At 35.2% G+C, this 20,386-nt stretch overlaps 1 protein-coding gene across 1 annotated transcript in view; it reads right to left on the bottom strand.

Annotated features, from left to right (window-relative positions):
- Positions 1–5,909: 5,909 nt before the first annotated feature.
- The window catches only part of CNBD1 (cyclic nucleotide binding domain containing 1), a 400,860-nt gene continuing 386,383 nt past the window's right edge, over positions 5,910–20,386 (bottom strand). The window contains exons 11-12 of the mRNA XM_032421749.1: positions 16,331–16,398; positions 5,910–6,041 (exon numbers count right to left, since the gene is read on the bottom strand). Coding sequence (XP_032277640.1) covers positions 5,994–6,041; positions 16,331–16,398 — 116 coding nt within the window. The 3' untranslated portion in view covers positions 5,910–5,993. The remainder of the gene's footprint in view (positions 6,042–16,330; positions 16,399–20,386) is intronic.

The following is a 20,386-nucleotide window of genomic DNA, read 5'->3' as shown; positions in this document are numbered from 1 at the left end:
AATTGGGCTGTACTATGACACAGCAAAGCCAAAGCAATCTAATTTGGATGGACACAATTATCAGATGATATGGCTTAACCCTGCAATCCACTGCAGAGTGTCTAAAGCTGGAGGCTTCATATTTTCACTTTGTCCTAGGAGCTGTCCTATGGGCACACACGAGTGCTCATGTATGCAAATAGGAACATAGATAAAAGGAAATCCAACACCAATTTCAACAGAAAAAATTTAATAATATATTATTTTTTGCTCCATTTTTATATACTGTGGCTTATACATAGAAAGGCTTGAAATTGGTTTGTTTATTTGTTTGTTTCTAACAGATGATTTTAAAAATTCCAGATCTGAGCAAAGGGCTAGCTGAAATACTGTTTAGGAAATTCTGAATCATTAATTCTCAAGTGAGTAAGAATAAGTGATAATTACTTCCATGTTATTCTTCCTAACAGCTTTTTGTAATTTTCTATTTTATTTTATTTTTATTTTATTTTAGTTTATTTTTTGTCCAGTACAAAACCAATTGTTTTAAGAGTTAGTAAACTCTCACCAAGATACTATCCAATAGGATCCAACAGTACATTAAAAGGATTATTCATCATGACCAAGTGGGATTTATTCCTGGGCTACAAGGGTGGTTCAACATCCACAAATCCATCAATGTGATACACCACATTAATAAAAGGAAGGACAAGAACCATATGATTCTCTCAGTAGATGCAGAAAAAGCATTTGACAAAGTACAACATCCTTTCTTGATTAAAACTCTCCACAGTATAGGGATAGAGGGAACATACCTCAATATCATAAAAGCCATCTGTGAAAAGCCCACAGTGAATATAATTCTCAATGGGGAAAACCTGAGGGCTTTACCCCTAAGGTCAGGAACATGACAAGGATAGCCACTCTCACCACTGTTGTTCAACATTGTACTAGAAGTCCTAGCCTCAGCAATCATACAACAACAAGATATAAAAGGAATCCAGATCAGCAAAGAAGTCAAACTCTCACTCTTCACAGATGACATGATAGTCTCTGTGGAAAACCCAAAAGACTCCACCCTAAAATTGCTAGAACTCATACAGGAATTCAGGAAACTGGCAGGATAGAAAATCAATGCACAGAAATCAGTTGTATTTCTATACACTAATAATGAGACAGAAGAAAGAGAAATTAAAGAATCTATCCCATTTACAATTGCACCAAAACCCATAAGATACCTAGGAATAAACCTAGCCAAAGAGGTAAAGGATCTGTACTCAGAAAACTATAGAACACTTGTGAAAGAAATTGAGGAAGACATAAGGAAATGGAAAAACGTTCCATGCTCATGGACTGGAAGAACAAATATTGTGAAAATGTCTATGCTACCCAAAGCAATCTACATATTCAAAGCAATCCCTATTAAAATACCATCAACATTTTTGACAGAGCTGAAACAAATAATCCTGAAATTTGTATGGAACCAGAAAAGACCCCAAATAGCCAGAGGAATGTTGGGGGGAAAAAAAAAAGCTGGTGGCATCACAATTCAGGACATCAAGCTATATTACAAAGCTGTAATCATCAAGACAGTATGGTACTGGAACAGAAACAGACACATAGGTCAATGGAACAGAATATGGACCCTCAACTCTATCATCAGCTAATCTTCAACAAAGCAGGAAAGAATATCCAATGGAAAAAAGGTAGTCTCTTTAACAAATGGTGTTGGAAAACTGGACAGCCACATGCAGAAGAATGAAACTGGACCATCTTCTTACACCATACACAAAAATAGACTCAAAATGGATGAAATACCTAAATGTGAGACAGGAATCTATCAAAATCCTAGAGAAGAATACAGGCAGCAACTTCTTTACCTCAGCTGCAGCAACTTCTTGCTAGACACATCTCCAAAGGCAAGAGAAACAAAAGCAAAAATGAACTATTGGTACTTCGTCAAGATAAAAAGCTTTTGCACAGCAAAGGAAACAGTCGACAAAACCAAAAGACAACCTACAGAATGGGAGAAGATATTCGCAAATGTCTATCAGATAAAGGGCTAGTATCCAAAATCTTTAAAGAACTTATCAAGCTCAACATTCAAAAAAACAAATAATCCAGTCAAGAAATGGGCAGATGTGAACAGACAGTTCTCCAAAGAAGACATACAAATGGCCAACAGACACATGAAAAAATGCTCAACATCACTTGGCATCAGGGAAATACTAATCAAAACCACAATGAGATACCACCTCACACTAGTCAGAATGGCTAAAATTAACAGGTCAGGAGACAATATATGTTGGTGAGGATGCAGAGAAAGGGGAACACCTTTATACTGCTGGTGGGAATGCAAGCTGGTGCAGCCACTCTGGAAAACAGTATGGAGGTTCCACAAAAAGTTAAAAATAGAGCTACCCAGAAATTGCACTGCTAGGTATTTACCTAAAGGATACAAACATAATGATCCAAAGGGGTACCTGCACCCCAATGCTTATAGCAGCAACATCCACAATAGCCAAACTATGCTAAGAGCCCAGATGTCCTTCAACAGATGAATGGATAAAGAAGATGTGGTGTATATATACAATGGAATATTATTCAGCCATCAAAAGAAATGAAATCTTACCATTTGAACTAGAGGATATTATGCTAAGAGAAATACATCAATCAGAGAAAGACAATTATTTCACTCATATGTGGAAAAACAGAGGATCATAGGGGAAGGGAGGGAAGAATAAAATCAGATGAAATCAGAGAGGGAGACAAACCATAAGAGCCTCTTAAATACAGGAAACAAACCGAGGATTGCTGGAGGGAAGGTGGGTGGAGAGATGGGGTAATTGGGTAATAGTCATTAAGGAGGGTACTTGATGTAATGAGCACTGGGTGTTATATGCAACTGATGAATCACTAAACTCTATCTGTGAAACTAATAATACACTATATGTTAATTAAATTTAAATTAAAAAAAAAAAAGAAAAAAGGGGGCACCTGGGTGACTCAGTCCAGTGAGTGTCTGTCTTCTGCTCAGGTCAGGATCTCAGGGTCCTAGGATGGAGCCCTGCATTGCATTGGGTTCCCTGCTGAGCAGGGAGTCTGATTTTCCCTCTCCCTCTGCTCCTCCCCACCCCCCCCACCCCCCGCTCATGCTTGTGCTCTTTCTCTCTCTCAAAATAAATAAATTAATTAATTAAATTAAATTAAATTAAAAAAAGAACTTAAAAAAAGAGTTAGGAGAACTAAAATAGGGTTGTCATCATCTTTCGAAAAGTAATAATGCTGAAGAGTTTGTACATTCTGTCGGCAATTACTCATATGCCTGCCACACTTCCATTGTTCTGCATGAGCCTTTTACTTATATACTTAATAGAGATCCTGGATTAATCTAAGAGTTAAAGTAGTGCAGCTTTTATTTCAGGACCAAATAAAAAAGTTTAAAAAATATGTTTTCAGATCGATGCCAGGCAAATGTTTTCAAGTTTGAAGGGAGTTTGAGTGCAATCATTTATAAAACTTTTAAAAATGCAGGTGTCTGGGGATGCCTGGGTGGCTCAGATGGTTAAGCGTCTGCCTTCGGCTCAGGTCATGATCTCAGGGTCCTGGGATCGAGTCCCACTTCGGGCTAGCTGCTCAGTGGGGAGACTGCTTCTCCCTCTCCCTCTCCCTCTGCCTGCCGCTCCCCCTGCTTGTGCTCTCTATCTCTCTGACAAATAAATAAAATCTTTAAAAAAGTAAATAAATAAAAATAAATAAAAATGCAGGTGTCTGACGTACATTTCAAATATCCTAAATTAGAAATTGCAAAGTGTAAGGAAAGAGCAAATCAAATATAACTGTTCAAAAAGGTCCACAAGTGACCCTTACGTAGTCTATGTTGAGACTCATAGATTTGTTTTAAATACATTAAATAGGGAAAATATTATAAAAATGAAAATAATTCCTTTCTTCACTTTTAAAATTCAGCCCATTCAGACTGGTCACCCAGTCAGATGTCAAAAAGAAACTAAAACAGATATGTATACCACACACATTGTAGGGTGAAGAAACATTACACCTACAAACCTCCTCCATTTTGCTATCGTGTTGCCTTTTCTGTCTTTGAATAGCAACCACTCAGATGAGTGCGGAATTCCAGGAGCACAGATTCAGGACTCCATGTATTCCTGTGACCTGTGTGTCTCTTCACTCACTGTTGTGCTCCTGATTGTGGTCATGTACCACTTAGCAAATATTGCACACTCAATACAAAATTTCAGTCAGGTAAAAATTGTAGACACTAGAATAAGCATTATAAATTTAATTTTCTAGACAGTATTTTTCTTTTTTTGGTGCAACACATATGCATTTTTACAGAGATTTTCAGAAAATTTCAGAAAGTAACATAGTCACTGATAGATGAACCAAGGAATAAAGAAGTCCCAAATAAAAAGGAGCATCTTAATTTTCCTTCTGCCTTCCCATTTACCACACCTCCTAAATTTCTAGAGTAAAATATTGGATTTTTATTTTTAAAAATTAAATCTAATTGTTCTGCTCTATTACAAACCTGGTTTACTTCAAGAGTAACAAAAGAATGGCTTTTAACCAGCTACAAAGTATCTCTGACTATATTTTTCGTTTAAAAAATAGCTAGTTTTATTCTTCTTAATATGTTTCAACAACTATGAACTATGTGTTACACACTGAGGACAAAACCCTTTATTTGGTCTAATATTGAGCTTGATTCACAATGCTTTAAATGTTTTTCTTGGGAGAAAAACCATGAGAGACTTTTCACTGTAGGAAACAAACTGAGGGTTTGTTTAGGAGAGGTCGGTGGGGGATGGGGTAATTGGGTGATGTGCATTAAGGGGGGACATGTGATGTGATGAGCACTGGGTGTTTTAGCAACTGATAAATTATTGAATACTACATCTGAAACTAACGTACTGTATGTTGGCTAATCGAATTTAAATACAATAAATGTTTCAATAAGAAAAAATAAATTTTTTCTTTATTCTTAATTTTTTCTTTATTCTTTCTGCTCCTTTTGCTGCCTTTCCAACTTGTTTGAGTCAAGTCTAGCTTAAAGTAGTGTCTCTCTAGTCTTTCTGTATTTACAATGTTTTTGTACATTCTGTCGGCAATTACTCATATGTCTGCCACACTTCCATCGTTTTGCATGAGCCTCATTTATTTATCAAGTCATGGTCACTAAGTATCTTCCTTAAAGTCTAACCTTTCCACAAAGAATAAAGTAAGAGAAAAGGAGTCTCTATTTCATGCACTCAGCAAAATCTTAGCATAACAATGCATAAAAGATAGAATAGTTAATTGTCTTAAGCAAAGGGGTTCCTGTGGTGGGAACCATACAGGTGCAAGGGAGACCATTTGAATGTTTCAGATATTAGGGACTGATAGACAGTCTTGAACCATTCACTCGGAAAAAAAATACTGCCAGACACTTGTTTAAAAATGTACTGCAGGCATGTCTCTGAGATGGAACACCATAAAAAGTGATACAGCCTAAATATGGAAATAAAATTAACCAGGGAAAATATTTTGATTCATGTTTCTCAGTAGAAGTATATGCAGAACTTCTGCTTCTGGTAAAGTGGATTACTCTGTGGTAGACTGTCGTTCCTGCTAAACACAATTAGAAAAGCTGAGAAAAATCTTTTTTTTTTTTTAAGCCTTCAGATAGCTTATAATCCCGTAAAGACGTAAAGATCTGATAATCATGGTCTCTTTTGTTTATAGTGACAAAATTAAAGACTTTATGGGCCTCAAATACATGGTAAATTATTGCCCCTATCCCCGAAGCCGTGCAAGGCAAGAACCTAAAATGCTTAGCCAAAAACCATTGAAAAAAAGCTGAATTTTCAGCAGTCTTTCCTGGAGAGGTAAAAATAGATTTCAGGAACTGTTAGGGGAGGGACCCACATGATGTTTTCAAATTCCATTAAAAACCTTGGTGAGTGACAGGAATGAAATAATAGACTGAGTATTACCAAAGTTGTGATGCAGCCTTAATTCCCTGCATGCTTTAAGTGTTGAACTCCCCATTCCATCTGCCACTGAAGGAAACAAAGAAGCCTATTATTAGGAGGATATCATGTGAAGTCCCTGAATTTTTATACAAAATATCCAGCATTAGATTGAAAATTACTGGGCATGGCAACAAGTAAGACAATGTGAGAGAGAACCAAGAAAAAAAAAAAAGAATTAGATGATCTAGATGCACAGATGATTCAAATGTTATAGTAGATAAGGACTTTAAAATAATTTTGACAGTTTTGTTTTGTTTTGTGGAGTCTTTAGGGTTTTCTCCATTTATAAGTTCAAGCCCAGCAGTATTTTACTTCTTTCTTTCCGATTTGGATGCTTTCTTTTTTCTTGTCTAATTGTTCTGACTAGGATTTCCAGTACTGTGCTGAATAGAAGTGGTGTGGTGGTCATCCTTGCCTTGGTCCTGATCGTAGAGGAAAAACTTGGTTAACACTGAGTATATTAGCTGTGGGCTTGTTAAGTATGTATGGTCTTTACTATGTTGAGGTACCTTCTTACCATACCCAATTTGATGACAGTTTTTACCATGAAAGGGTAATTAATTTTGTCAAATGTTTTTTATGCATATATTGATATGATCATGTGACTTTTATCTCTGTCATTCTATAAATGTGGCATACCACATTAATTGATTTGTTTATGTTGAACCATTCTTGTTCAGGGACAAATCCCACTTGCTCATGATGTGTGATTCTTTTAATGTGCTATTGAATTGGTTTGCTAGTATTTTGTTGAAGATTTGTGATTCTATGTTCTCAAATGATATTAGGCTGTGGTTTTCTTATCTTGTAGTGTCTTTGTCTGGCTTTAAAGTTACAGGATACAGGAATGCCTGGGTGGCTCAGTCAGTTAAGTATTGGACTCTTGATTTCTGCTTGGGTCATGATCTTGGGGTCCTGAGATTGAGCCCTGTGTTGGACTTTGTGCTCAGCACAGAGTCTGCTTAAGATTTTCTCCCTCTCTCTCTGCCCCTCCCCGTACTTGTTCTCTCCATTTCTCTCTCAAAAAAAGAAATAAAGTTGCAGGACACAAAATCAGCATCAGCTGCATTTCTATATGCTAACAATGAGCCACCCAAAAAGGAAGTTAAGCAAATAATCCTGTTTACAATAGCGTCAGACCAAGGAGATAAAAAACTTGTACACTGAAAACTATAAAATGGTGATAAAAGAAATTAAAGAAGTCAGTAATAAACAGAAAGAACCTATATTCATGAACTGGAACAATTAATATTATTAAAATATCCATACTACTCAAAGTGTTCTACAGACTCAGTGCAATCCCTATAAAAACCCCAATGGTATTTTTTTAGAGAAATAGAAAAGACAATCTTAAAACTCCTATGAAACCACAAAGACCCCAAATAGCCAAAGCAATCTTGAGAGAGAAAAGCAAAGCTGGAGGCATCATACTTCTTGATTTCAAATTACAAAGCTACAGCAATTAAAACACTATCTCACTCATATAAAAACAGACATATAAGCCAATGGAACAGAATAAAGAGCCCCCAAATAAACCCACACATACACCATCAACTGATTTTCAACAAGAACGCCAAGAATGTACAATGGGGAAAAAGGATCATCTCTTCAACAAATGGTGTTGGGAAAACTGGATATACACATGCAATAGGATGAAATTGGATACTTATCTGATACTATACATAAAAATCAACTCAAAATGAATTAAAGAGTTAAAAGTTAAGGACTGAAACTATAAAACTCCTGGAAGAAAATATAGGAGAAAAGCTTCATGACTTTAGTCTGTGCAATGATATCTTGAAAATGACACCCAAAGCACAAGCAATAAAGGCAAAAAATAGAGAAGTGGGACCACAACACACCAAAAGCTCCTGCATAGCAAAAAAAAACAAAAACAAAAACAAAAACAAAAACAAAAACAAAAACAAAAAACAAAAACAAGAAAATGAACAGGTGACCTATGAAATGAGAGACAGTATTGGCAAACCATATATTTGATAGTGGTTAATATCTAAAATATAGTAGGAGCTCCTTCAATTCAATAAAAAAATACAAATAAACTGATATAAAAATGGGCAAACAACCTGAATAGACATTTCTCCAAAGAAGACATACAAATGGCCAACACATGTATGAAAAGGTTCTCAACATCACCAATCATCAGGGAAATGCAAATCAAAACTACAATAAGATATCACCTCATACTTGTTATGATGGCTGTTATTAAAAAATAAAACACAACTGTTGGTAAGAATATGGAGAAATTGGCACCCTTGTATACTGTTGATGGGAATCTAAAATGGTGCAACCACTATGGAAAATAGTATGGAGATTCCTCAAAAATTAAAATAGAACTACCATATGATCCATCAATGCCACTAATGGGTATATATTCAAAAGAATTGAAATCAAGATCTCAAAGTGATATATTCAGTTCCATGCTCATTGACACATTATTCACAATAGTCAGATATGGATACAACCTAAATGCCCATCATGATTTAGATAAAGAAATATGGTATATGCATACAATGGAGTATTATTCCACCTTAAAAAAAGGAAATTCTGCCATATGCAACAACATAGATGAACTGTAGGATATTATGTGAAGTGAAATAAGCCAGTCATAGAAGGACAAATGCTGCATGATTCCACTTATATGAGGTGTCTAAACAGTGGAACTCATAGAAACAGAGAGTAGAACAGTGGTTTGCAGGGGCTGGAGGCAGAGGGAAATAAGGAGTTGCTGTTCAATAGATATCAAATTTCAGTTACACAAGATGAGTAAGCTCTAGGGATCAAGTATACAACATTGCGTCTATAGTTAACATTATGTAGGCACCTAAAAATTTGTTAAGAGAGTAGATCTCATGTTAAGTGTTCTTACCACAGGAAAAAAAAAAACAAAAAACAACTGACTAATATGTTCAAGAAAAAGTCTGAAAAGTGGGTTAAAAGGAAGAAAAAATGTAGACATCATCTGATAATTGAAACCTATATATTTTTTATTCAATTTATTTAAACTAAAAAAACACAGTTTATTCATTTTCCCACCCCACTCCCCATCTCTGGCAATCACTAATCTGTTTTCAGTTTATATGAGCTTTTTTTCTTTATTTACTATTACTATTTTTTAGATTCCACATATAAAAGAGATCATACAATATTTGTCTTTCTCTGACTGACTTATTTCACTTAGCATAATGCCCTCAAGGTCCATCTATTTTGTCACAAATGGCAAGATATCATTCTTCTTTTAAGATCTAAATAATATTCTACTGTGTATATATACCACAATTTCTTTACCCATTCATCTATCAACGGACACTAAAGTTGCTTCCATATCTTGGCTATTGTAAATAATGCTGCTGTGAACATTTGGGTGTGCATATATCTTTTTGAATTAATGTTTTTCGTTTCCTTTGGATAAATACCCAGATTTGGAAATTAAGAACTCAACAGTTAGATTTAACAGCAAATTAGAGTAGAAGATAGGATTAGTGAACTGGGAAGGAAGAATAATTGAAAGTATGCAAATACACTGAAGCAGAGATAAAAAGAAATAGAAATATAGAAAATATAGAGGAGACAAGACACTCAAAGTACAAATTTCTTACATATATTTAAATGGAGTCTGAGATGGAGAGGGAAAAGAATGGGGCAAGATCTTTGTTTGAAAAAATTCCTGGCTGAGAATTTTCCAAAACTAATGAAAGGTATATACCAGTAGATTCAAAAAGCTCTAAAACCTAAACATAATAAATATAAATAAAACCAAAACCAAAAGCTGGCATATCAAAATAAAACTACTGAAAAGCAAAGACAAATAGAAAACCTTAAAATCCCAGCAGGTTACTTTGTGTATATTGATAAGTTTAAATGGAAATTCAAAGAGGGAGAGAATTGGCAAGGCAATCATGAAGAAGAACAAGAAAGGAGGATTTATTCTATGAAAAAAGTCAGAATTTATATATAATCCTTAAAAATTAAGTTATTTTGGCATTGGTGTGGGGGGAAAATGTACCTCTATTACATAACAGAGACTATATAAAGAGGCTCATACATATATAATCACCTGATTTATAACAATGATGGCAATGTGGTTCAATGAGTAAAGGATGGTCTTTTCAATACATAAAGCAGGGAAAATTAGACATATGTAAAAAACAAAAACAAAAACAAAACAAACACTTGACCTTAAATTTATACCATACACAAAAGTCATTTCCAGATTTGTTGTAGCTTAACTGTGAAAGGTAAAACAATAGTTTTTTTTGTTTCTTTTAAAGATTTATTTATTTTAGAGTGTGTGTGAAAGAGAGAGTTGCAGAGGGGAGAGGGGCCGAGGGAGAGGGAGACAAGCAGACTCCCCACTGAGCAGGGAGCCTAAATCAGAGCTCAATCCCAGGACCTTGAGATCATGACCTGAGCCGAAATCAATAGTCACACACTTAACTGACTGAGCCACCCAGTCAGTGGCTCCAAAACAATGGTGTTTTTAAAAGTAAACACAGGAGAATTAAACAGTTTGAGCAGATGAGTGAGGAGTGAAATCGAAGCTAAATTTCAATGTTGGCTCTTTATGGCCGTAAGAATTTGGCTTTGTTTAAACATCCAGTAATTATACAGGCACAAATGAGCTGTGTCTGAAACTCCTCATTTTTATAAACTTGTAGGTCTGTGAAAAAAAATGCTGATCAGCACGAATAAGGTGCATAAAAGATACAGGTGTTTTATTCAGATATATATTCGGTTCTTTTAATTTTGATTTTGCTGGAATTAGTTAAAATAATACTAGCTTGTACAAACACTCTTTTCTCACTTTCATCATAATGACTTAATTCAAAATGCAGCTGAGAGCTACACCTTAATCACAAATCCCAGTTGAGTTCTCAAAATCAAATCCAGATGTTGTGCCCTTTGGGGGACTTCCATCCCCACCGCACATTAGTCTTAAAGGAAGACTCAACATGTGTCCAAATTCAACCATAAGAAAACATTGAAAGCATCAGAGCGAGTCACGTAGATTTCACTAATAGATGGTCTTGAAGGAGGCCAAATTTGAAGTAGATTTAGAATTGTCAGAAAACAACACAGTGACAAATACAGAATTAAAAGTGAGCACTTGCATGATTATTAACACATTGGAGAATAAAGTTTTATTTTTCTTGTGCTGCATAGTTTAATACATGTGGCTGGCTTTGTATGCAGCATCTCTTCTTGCCCCTGTCTCTAAATCTGAAGCTGGATTTGGTACTTTTTTCTACTGAACATTAAAAAAAAAAATCACATAAAAATCATTAGTGAGCAATTGGAGATTCTAAAGGAAAACAGAACTTTTACTTTTAAACCTGCCACAGCAAACAACTTAAAGTTTAGTTAGAAATGTTTATTTTCTTCTAAGTCTCTCTCTGGCCACAATTCCAACCTAGGATTTTCTCCTTACTCCATTTCGCTCTTTCTGCTGTCTTTTAAATGCCTGTTTCTCTGATATATTACATTCCCCATTATGTTCAGATCCCCAGAATGCGTAGATTATATCTTTGCTCATGCAGGTGGCTGTTCCTGCCAGTTAGCCAGCCCTTTCCAGCACTTCCTATATCCACTAACCCCGTGAATAAAATCCTTTTTCTCATTTATATATTTCCCACAAAAAACTTCTGTATCCCCCTCAAAAAAATCTCAAGAACACCAGAATTTACTTGTGATCCCCAGGGCTCCACTGAGTACTGGCTTAAACTCCTCTCCTAAGGAATAAAGGAGCCTTCTCAATGTTCTCTTCTGAGTAGTGTTTCTGATCTGGTCTGATGACTTATCTTTCAAGAGAGTCTCTTCTCTTTTTTTTTTTTTTTAACTCTTTTTTTTTTAAATTTTTTATTGTTATGCTAATCCCCATACCTTACATCATTAGTTTTAGATATAGTGTTCCATGATTCATTGTTTGTGCATAACACCCAGTGCTCCATGCAGAACGTGCCCTCCTCAATACCCATCACCAGGCTAACCCATCCTCCCAACCCCCTCCCCTCTAGAACCCTCAGTTTGTTTTTCAGAGTCCATCGTCTCTCATGGTTCTTCTCCCCCTCCGATTCCCCCCCTTCATTCTTCCCCTCCTGCTACATTCTTCTTCTTTTTTTTCTTTCTTAACATATCTTGCATTATTTGTTTCAGAGGTACAGATCTGAGATTCAACAGTCTTGCACAATTCACAGCGCTTACCAGAGCACATACCCTCCCCAGTGTCCATCACCCAGTCACCCCATCCCTCCCACCCCACCCCCCACTCCAGCAGAGCGAGAATGAGAGAGAGTACATGAGAGGGGGGAGGGTCAGAGAGAGAAGCAGGCTCCTCGCTGAGCAGGGAGCCCGATGCGGGACTCCATCCCGGGACTCCAGGATCATGACCTGAGCCGAAAGCAGTTGCTTAACCAACTGAGCCACCCAGGCGCCCGAGAGTCTCTTCTCTTAATTCTGGACTTGTCCCTCTCAGTAGAGTCAGGCAAAGTTATACTTGAGTCAGCAGAAGTCAGTAGATATATCTTAAGTTCAGGGAATATGCAATTAGTGCTACAAAAGGGGAAACACAGAGGGGAACTCAGAAGTTCAGTCCTCACCTACTAACCACATTTCATCCTAAGAGTCAGAGCCCACCTGCCAGAAACATCTTTATGTGGGCCTTTTTTCCACTTTAGCTTCTAATACTGGTATCTCTGCCTTACTTTCAAAGTTAACTTCTCTATGACAAGCATATAATTTGTACCCTTAAAACAACCTAAAATGAGTGGCTAAGTGTTTCTACTTCCTAGAGTCTTGGAAAGTCCTCTGTTTTTATTTCCAAATCTGCTTCTTCATGTCTCTTTTGGTCATATCAGCTCTATGTAGGACAACCATCAGACCAGAATTAAATTAGTGGGTAATTTCAGTGCCAAGGGCAAGTTCTGGAGGCCAATTTTTTCCTGTTCTCTAGCACATATGACCTCAGGCAGCTGAGCCACATGTTAGTAATCTGCAAATGGCCCACTCTGAACTGACAACTGAAGTTTCAAGACAGCGATTCCATTTTATCTACTAAGGGTGGGCATTATTACCTCTAATCTTCTTCCTCTTGAATTAGCTTTACTAAGAGACCAATAGGAGGGAGGAAAATTTGGGGTTTTAATGAATTCAAGGTCTTTCCAGAAGGGCTTATTTATAAATAGCTCTTGAAGTAACTATCTCTGGGTAATTCTAACATTTTCTCCACATCATCTTATCACAAAGTCTCTGGAGTTCTAAAATATATGTAGAAGTCTCTTATTACCTGTCTTTTTGACTTATGATGAGAATCTTTGTCATCTTAATCCTGGCTACTTTCCACTTTATAACATATTGCCCCCAAAACAGAGACATGTCCACCTTATGGAATTCCTAGGACTAGTCTTGAAAATGATTTTGTAATCTTTTTCATTTCTCTACTTTATACCTCCTACTCCTGAGCATTTCAGTGGCATATTCTAACCACAAATCAAAATATTTTTCTTATGTCACTGGCATTACATTCCCCATACATTTCTCTATTTTTCTGGTTGCTTTTAACCTCAACAAATCATTCTAATACTCAATTGATGACCAAATCACCCAATAGAGTACTTTCTCCAAGAAATTCTACCTCTCCAGGCAACATCAGCCATGGACATCTTATTACAATCCTGGAAAGGTTTTGCTATCTTAAGAACTTGGTTAACTTTTGTAGCTCAATTACATATCCATTACTAGCCTAAGACTTTAGAATATCATTTATTGATTCTCTCACTCAATACATGAAATGGTACATGAATTTAGCACTTTATTTTAATCTTCAGTATTAAACTTTGCAAATGTTCATCTCATAATGTTCCTCTTCTATGAAATCATATGTCAACTATCATCATGGTTTGTGTCATTTGCCAACCACAGTGAGGAAACACTCTTGTCTCACTTTCATCATGATGATTTAATCCAAAATACAGCTGAGAGCTGCACCTTAATCACAAATCCCAGTTAAGTTCTCAAAATACAACCCAGATGTTGTCCTCATTGGGAGACTTCACCACACATTAAAGGAAGACTCAACATATGTCCAAATTCAGCCATAAGAAAACATTGAGCAAGACTGTTGAATCTCAGATCTGTACCTCTGAAACAAATAATGCAATATATGTTAAGAAAGAAAAAAAGAAGAAGAAGAATGTAGCAGGAGGGGAAGAATGAAGGGGGGGAAATCGGAGGGGGAGAAGAACCATGAGAGACAATGGACTCTGAAAAACAAACTGAGGGTTCTAGAGGGGAGGGGGTTGGGAGGATGGGTTAGCCTGGTGATGGGTATTGAGGAGGGCACGTTCTGCATGGAGCACTGGGTGTTATGCACAAACAATGAATCATGGAACACTATATCTAAAACTAATGATGTAATGTATGGGGATTAACATAACAATAAAAAAATTTAAATAAAAAAAAAGAAAAGAAAACGTTGAAAGCATCAGAATGAGTCATGTAGATTTCACTAATGATTTTGTGGGGAGACAGAGGGCAAGGTTAGCACTGAGCACCACACTATAAACAAGTTAGTCTTTAAAAATTCCTTTTAGGGATTTCTGGTCCTCAAAGACCGTATTTGGTTAAACAGCCAACCTGTTTCCTTTCCCTTTGAATTCTCTACCTTTTCCTCATATGACACATCATAGTCTGCCACCTTTTACAAACACCGTCTCCAGACATGTGGACTTGGGTTCTACCTTCCCTTCATGTAGAATAATACCGTCAGGACATCTGGCTTTCTCCAGACCTCTCTGGAATGTTATTGATATAAACTTTCTCCATATTCTTCATTATTATCATAAAGTGTTCAAGGGTTTCTTCACATTTCTTGTATAAGTTATCAAGTATTCTAACATGAAATAACTATTCTAATGTGATCTAATTTATAATGGTCCTCTATGCATTCTATAGCATATTGTAAATATAAGTTTCATAGAGATTGGCATAATGTGTATTTATTACAACTACAAGTAATACTTTAGTCACATAAAAAGGACATGCTAAAACTAAAAAATTTATGCACAGCTTTTGAAATATCAATTTAAATGTATTGCTCTTAAAAATGTGAAATTATAAAAATTATTTTATTGTGCTAAAAACACTTAGCATGAGGTTTATCCTCTTAACAGATTTTTAATTAACAATACAGTATTGTTATCTGTAGGCAAAATGTTGTACAGTAGCTCTCTAGAACACATTCATCTCGCATAGATGAAATTTTATTGATTATATTATTGCTTTTATTGATTACTGATTTAATTTATACATTGATCAGCAACTATCCATTTCTCTCTCATTCTATTCTTTGCTCTAATTTAGATATCTCATGTAAGTGGAATCATGGAATATTTGTCCTTCTGTGACTGATTTATTTCATTTAGCATAAGATCCTCCAGGTTCATCCATGTTGTCACATATTGTAGGTGCGTAAAAGAATGAAACTGGACCCTTATCTTACATTATACACAAAAATCAACTCAAAATTCATTACAGACTTAAATGTAGGATCTGAAATTGTAAACCTCCTAGAAGAAAACATAGGTGAAACTCTTTTTTTAAAAGATTTTATTTATTTATTTTAGAGAGAGAGAGAGAGAGCCAGGGGGAGGGAGGGAAGAAGGAGAGGGAGAGAGAGTCTTTTTTTAAATTTTATTTTATGATGTTATGTTAATCACCATACATTCCAACATTAGTTTTTGATGTAGTGTTCCATGATTCATTGTTTGCGTATAACATCCAGTGCTCCATGCAATATGTGCCCTCCTTAATACCCATCACCAGGCTAACCCATCCCCACCCCCAAAACCCTCAGTTTGTTTCTCAGAGTCCATAGTCTGGAGAGAGAGTATTAAGCAGACTCTGAAGTGAGCACATAGCCCCACATGAGGTTCGATCTCAGGACCCTGAGATCATGACCTGATCCAAAATCAAAAGTCAGAGGCTCAACCGACTCTGACACCCAGGCGCCCCTTAGGGGAATCTCCTTTATGTAAGGATGATTATATGGTATACCTTTGTTGACACAGGCTATGAAAATTTGTGTAGTCTATTATAAATCTCCACATTGTCAAAAATATTACAATAACCCCACATTAAAACGCATAAGTAGGTGAAAATATCTTACTCCATTATTTTCTAGGGAGTGGATAATATTCCAGTCATTTTAGTAGCAAGGCTATTTAAACATTAAAATATAATGGATGTTTGCATTTAATTACCATGAATAGTGATATTTATTATAACTTGGACATTTTACTTACATCTGTCAGATGGCCAAAAGTTGGTTTAGCTGTATGGAGCATAAGTTGCTTGGTCACTGGGTCTAATTCTAGGGGAAAAGCAAAGAAAATATTTAGAATACCGTCAAAAGTAATAAAAAATAAGCAAAAAGTGGAAAAGTTGCTAATCTTTATCAGTATTTGATATGAAGACCAAATTGAAATTCCCCTAACAATAAAATTGACTCATTTGTACTTTTTCCTAAATTCACATTCACAGACACCTTATCACAGAGAATTTTAGCATAAATTAATCTAATTTGTACAATATCTAACTTCATAATCAGAAACTGGAAATGGTTCAGTACTTAACATGTGACAGACATTATTGGTTGCCTACCCCAAAGCCATTACATTATCCCTTGTCAAAATCACTTTCTATGAGAGGCTAAAAACACTGGATTATTTGCTTTTTCATTCAGGATCTCATGCTCCTAAGGCATAGGCATGTGACCAAACTTAATTATAATTTATCATCTAAACAGGAGCACATTTGAGAATAAAGAGGAATTATTCAAAATTCTTTTTGGACAATAGAGCACATCAGAAATTTAAGTCCAATGGGATTTAACAGGAAGTGTGCTAGGGGACTTCTGGAGAAATCTAAATTCCAGGATTTAAAACAATCTGGGGGTGGACAACTGCCTTTTATGTTTTGGACAAAGTTGTGTTGGATCACAGAGCCTGCACCGGCATTTTGGTTGTATGAAAAGACGACTAAGGACTATAGCCAACACATTGAGGACAGCTAAGTGAAAAGTCAGAAAGAGTTCTTCACTGACATCATTGGATAGTTTGTTTCTTTTTACATAATAAATAACTTTATTCTTTTAATTAGGCCTGTTTTTATATTTGTGTCAAAACATCCTAAATAATATATTCATAAATATTAATATGTACTAAAATTTGGGATCATGGTGTTTCATGCACAACTCATTCAATTATTGGACAAACTTTTTGATCATTTTTCCTCCTTAGCCTTATGTAATCTTCATAGTCTCTTTCTTCTTCAATATTGGAATATATGATGAATCCACTAATATTTTTGGGGTAAATATGTCAGTTTCAAAACATACTATGTAATATCAGCAAACCAATTTTATAGTCGACTTAGAAATAAATACTAATAAAAATCATGATGTAACTTAATATCTTGAAAAATAACAAAAGCTGCTCTAAATAACAAAATTTTAGAAGCACTGGAGTAGTTAATAACTCAAACTCATTTGATTGGTAATACTAGAACACATTTAACACACACAAGTAAAATATTAGAACACATTTAACACACACAAGTAAAAAAAATGTATGCTTCAAAAGTGATATAAAATAAAGAGTAGACTCTTAGAACATGGCATAATGAAACTTAAATATGAGATCAGAAATATTAGGAAACAAGGGTGCTAGCTTTGTACATTGGAAACTATGCAGTCCCTCTCATACTCTTACATACTCCCCCTTAAATCATCTGTTTGCTTTCTCCACTGCCTCATTTATTTAACACCTAATGTGGGAGACCCCCAAATCAAGTTGACATAATCTTGTAATTCAGGAAACTACCAGTTGGCCCCAGTATTTACTACAGAGTTTATTTATTGAGAAAAGATAATTGGCTTGTCCCAACCTAAATTTGTTTATGTTAATTAAGGATATATCCCTGGTCCAATTAGGAAAGAATGATTAAGGAACTCTTTCTTCTGGATCTTTGAGTGGGACACAGAAATGAAATTGCCTGGTACAAGAAAGAAGTCAAGGAAATTAAAATTTGATTGAGCATGTTAAATACTAGGCACCACCCAGACAAACTTCATGTTCTCTCTTGCAATTCTCACATAATTTCTACAAGATAAGTATTCTTGCAACAATTTCACAAATGAGAAATTCAGGTCTCAGGAAAGTTAAACAAGTGACATTATCATATTATATAAATGGCCAAGATTTTTGGCTGTTTTATTTATCTCAATAAAAAGGTAGAAAATGGATAATGACCTCATTGTAAGTCATTGATTACTAACAGAAGGTACATCACAGAATTATAAGGAGTTTTCTTCATTTTTATGGGTATAAAAGTATAGGAACATCATTAGTATAATAGATGTTAGCATTAATATTAATGCTTTTTTTAAACACACCAACTTTACATTACCCACATCATGAAGTTGCATTTAATAATGTAGAATATCAAGCAATTTAATCAGAGAAGAGAATATGCAGCTAAATTTAGAAACTAGAAAATAGTTTTTGGTGTGCTTATAGTATTATCATAACTTTTAAATTGTATTTGAATAACAAATAAAAGTAGTCTGCAAGTGAGTGGTCATTCAATAAAAAGATTTTATTTGGGATAAGGTTGCCTCTCTCCACCTCAAGTGCCTGCTACAGACAAGAATAAAAGCAGGAAAATGTCATCTTTGAATTCCACTTGACTCTGACACACAAAATTTTCACTCCTTTTCTAACAACGTTTTAACAAGCAAAGAAGCACACTTTTGCAAAAGTGCATGCAGAAACACCATGTGATTCCATTTCAGTAATTATGATAGCCATAAAAGAATTATTGTTTCCTTTTCTTTGTAGCTTCAGAGAGATCTCAAGAGGGACAGCTGAAATAGTAATGTCAGATTGATCTACAGGATGTGATTCAAAGGGCCCTGCTGTTAGCAAGTTTTCTTGAAGAAGAATGCCTTCAAGAGTTGACATATTTTTATTATAGTGCTTACATGAAGCTCTGAAACTTCAGTAATAGCTATAGAAATGGTACTATGTCTGAGTTCATTGAACAACAATTGAAAAACTAAGGGTTTCTGAAAAAATGATTATATGATGTTTTTCATTTATTCTGAAAATATAGTGAAATATATTGATACATTTTTGAATGTTACACTAACCTTACATTTCTGGAATAAACCAAACTTGGTTGTGATAAATAGCTCCTTCTATATATTTCTGGATTCAGTATACTAACATATTAGTACAATTTTGCATATATGTTTATTTATGAAATTGGCCAGCGATTTTTTTCTTATAATGTTTTTGAGACGTTTTAGTATAAAGGCTAATTTAAAAAGTTTAGGACTGTTTTTCTTCCTATATAGAAGGGTTTGTGTAGGATTGACATATGTCTTCTTTAAGTATTTGGTAGAATTCACAGATTACAAAACCAAATGGGTCTTTATAGGAAGATTTTAAATTATGTATTCAGTTTTTTTAACAGACACAAAATTATTTTCATTTTCTATTTCTTTTTATGAAGATTTTTTTTCTTTATTTTTTTTTAAGTAAGCTCTACGCCCAATGTGGGGCTTGAACTCATGACCCCAAGGTCTATGCTCTACTGACTAAGCCAGCCAGGCTTCCCTTTTTGTGAAGATTTTCTAAGGTTTTGCTTCTCCAGGCAGTTGTCCATTTTATCTAAATATTCAAATTTATTGGCTGTAGTGGCTCAAATAGCCTCTTATGTCTTTAAATGCCTGTACCTGTAGTGTTCTCACCTTTTTCATAACTAATAAAACATTTGTTCTTTCTCTCTTTCTCTCTCTCTATAGATGGATAGATAGATACACTAATAAGGAGATTGAACAGTTGTCAAAAATCTCCCAATGAAGAAAAGCCCAGGACCAGATGGCTACACTGGTAATTTTTGCCAAACACTTAAAGAAGTAACACCAATCCTTCTCAAACTCTTCCAAAAAATCAAAGAGAAAAGAACACTTCCAAACTCATTATCCTGATATCCTGATACCAAAGGCAGATAAGGACCTACTAGAAAAGAGAACCACAGGCAATATCCCTGAAGAATGCAGATGCAAATATTCTTGATAAAATACTAGTAAACTGCATTCAGTAGCACATTAAAAGTACCATTCACCATGATAAAGTAGAATTTACCCCTGGGATGCAAAGATGTTTCAACATACACAAATCATTGCAATACCTCATATTAATAGAATGAAAGAAAAGAACCATCTCAATAGATGCAGAAAAAGCACTTGACAAAATTCAACCTATATTCATGATAAAAAACACTTAACAAATTAG

Source organism: Phoca vitulina, unplaced genomic scaffold (genome assembly GCF_004348235.1).
Source record: "Phoca vitulina isolate PV1807 unplaced genomic scaffold, GSC_HSeal_1.0 scaffold25, whole genome shotgun sequence".
NCBI classification, from domain to species: Eukaryota; Metazoa; Chordata; class Mammalia; order Carnivora; family Phocidae; genus Phoca; species Phoca vitulina.
This window is presented reverse-complemented; position numbering and strand designations above follow the sequence as displayed.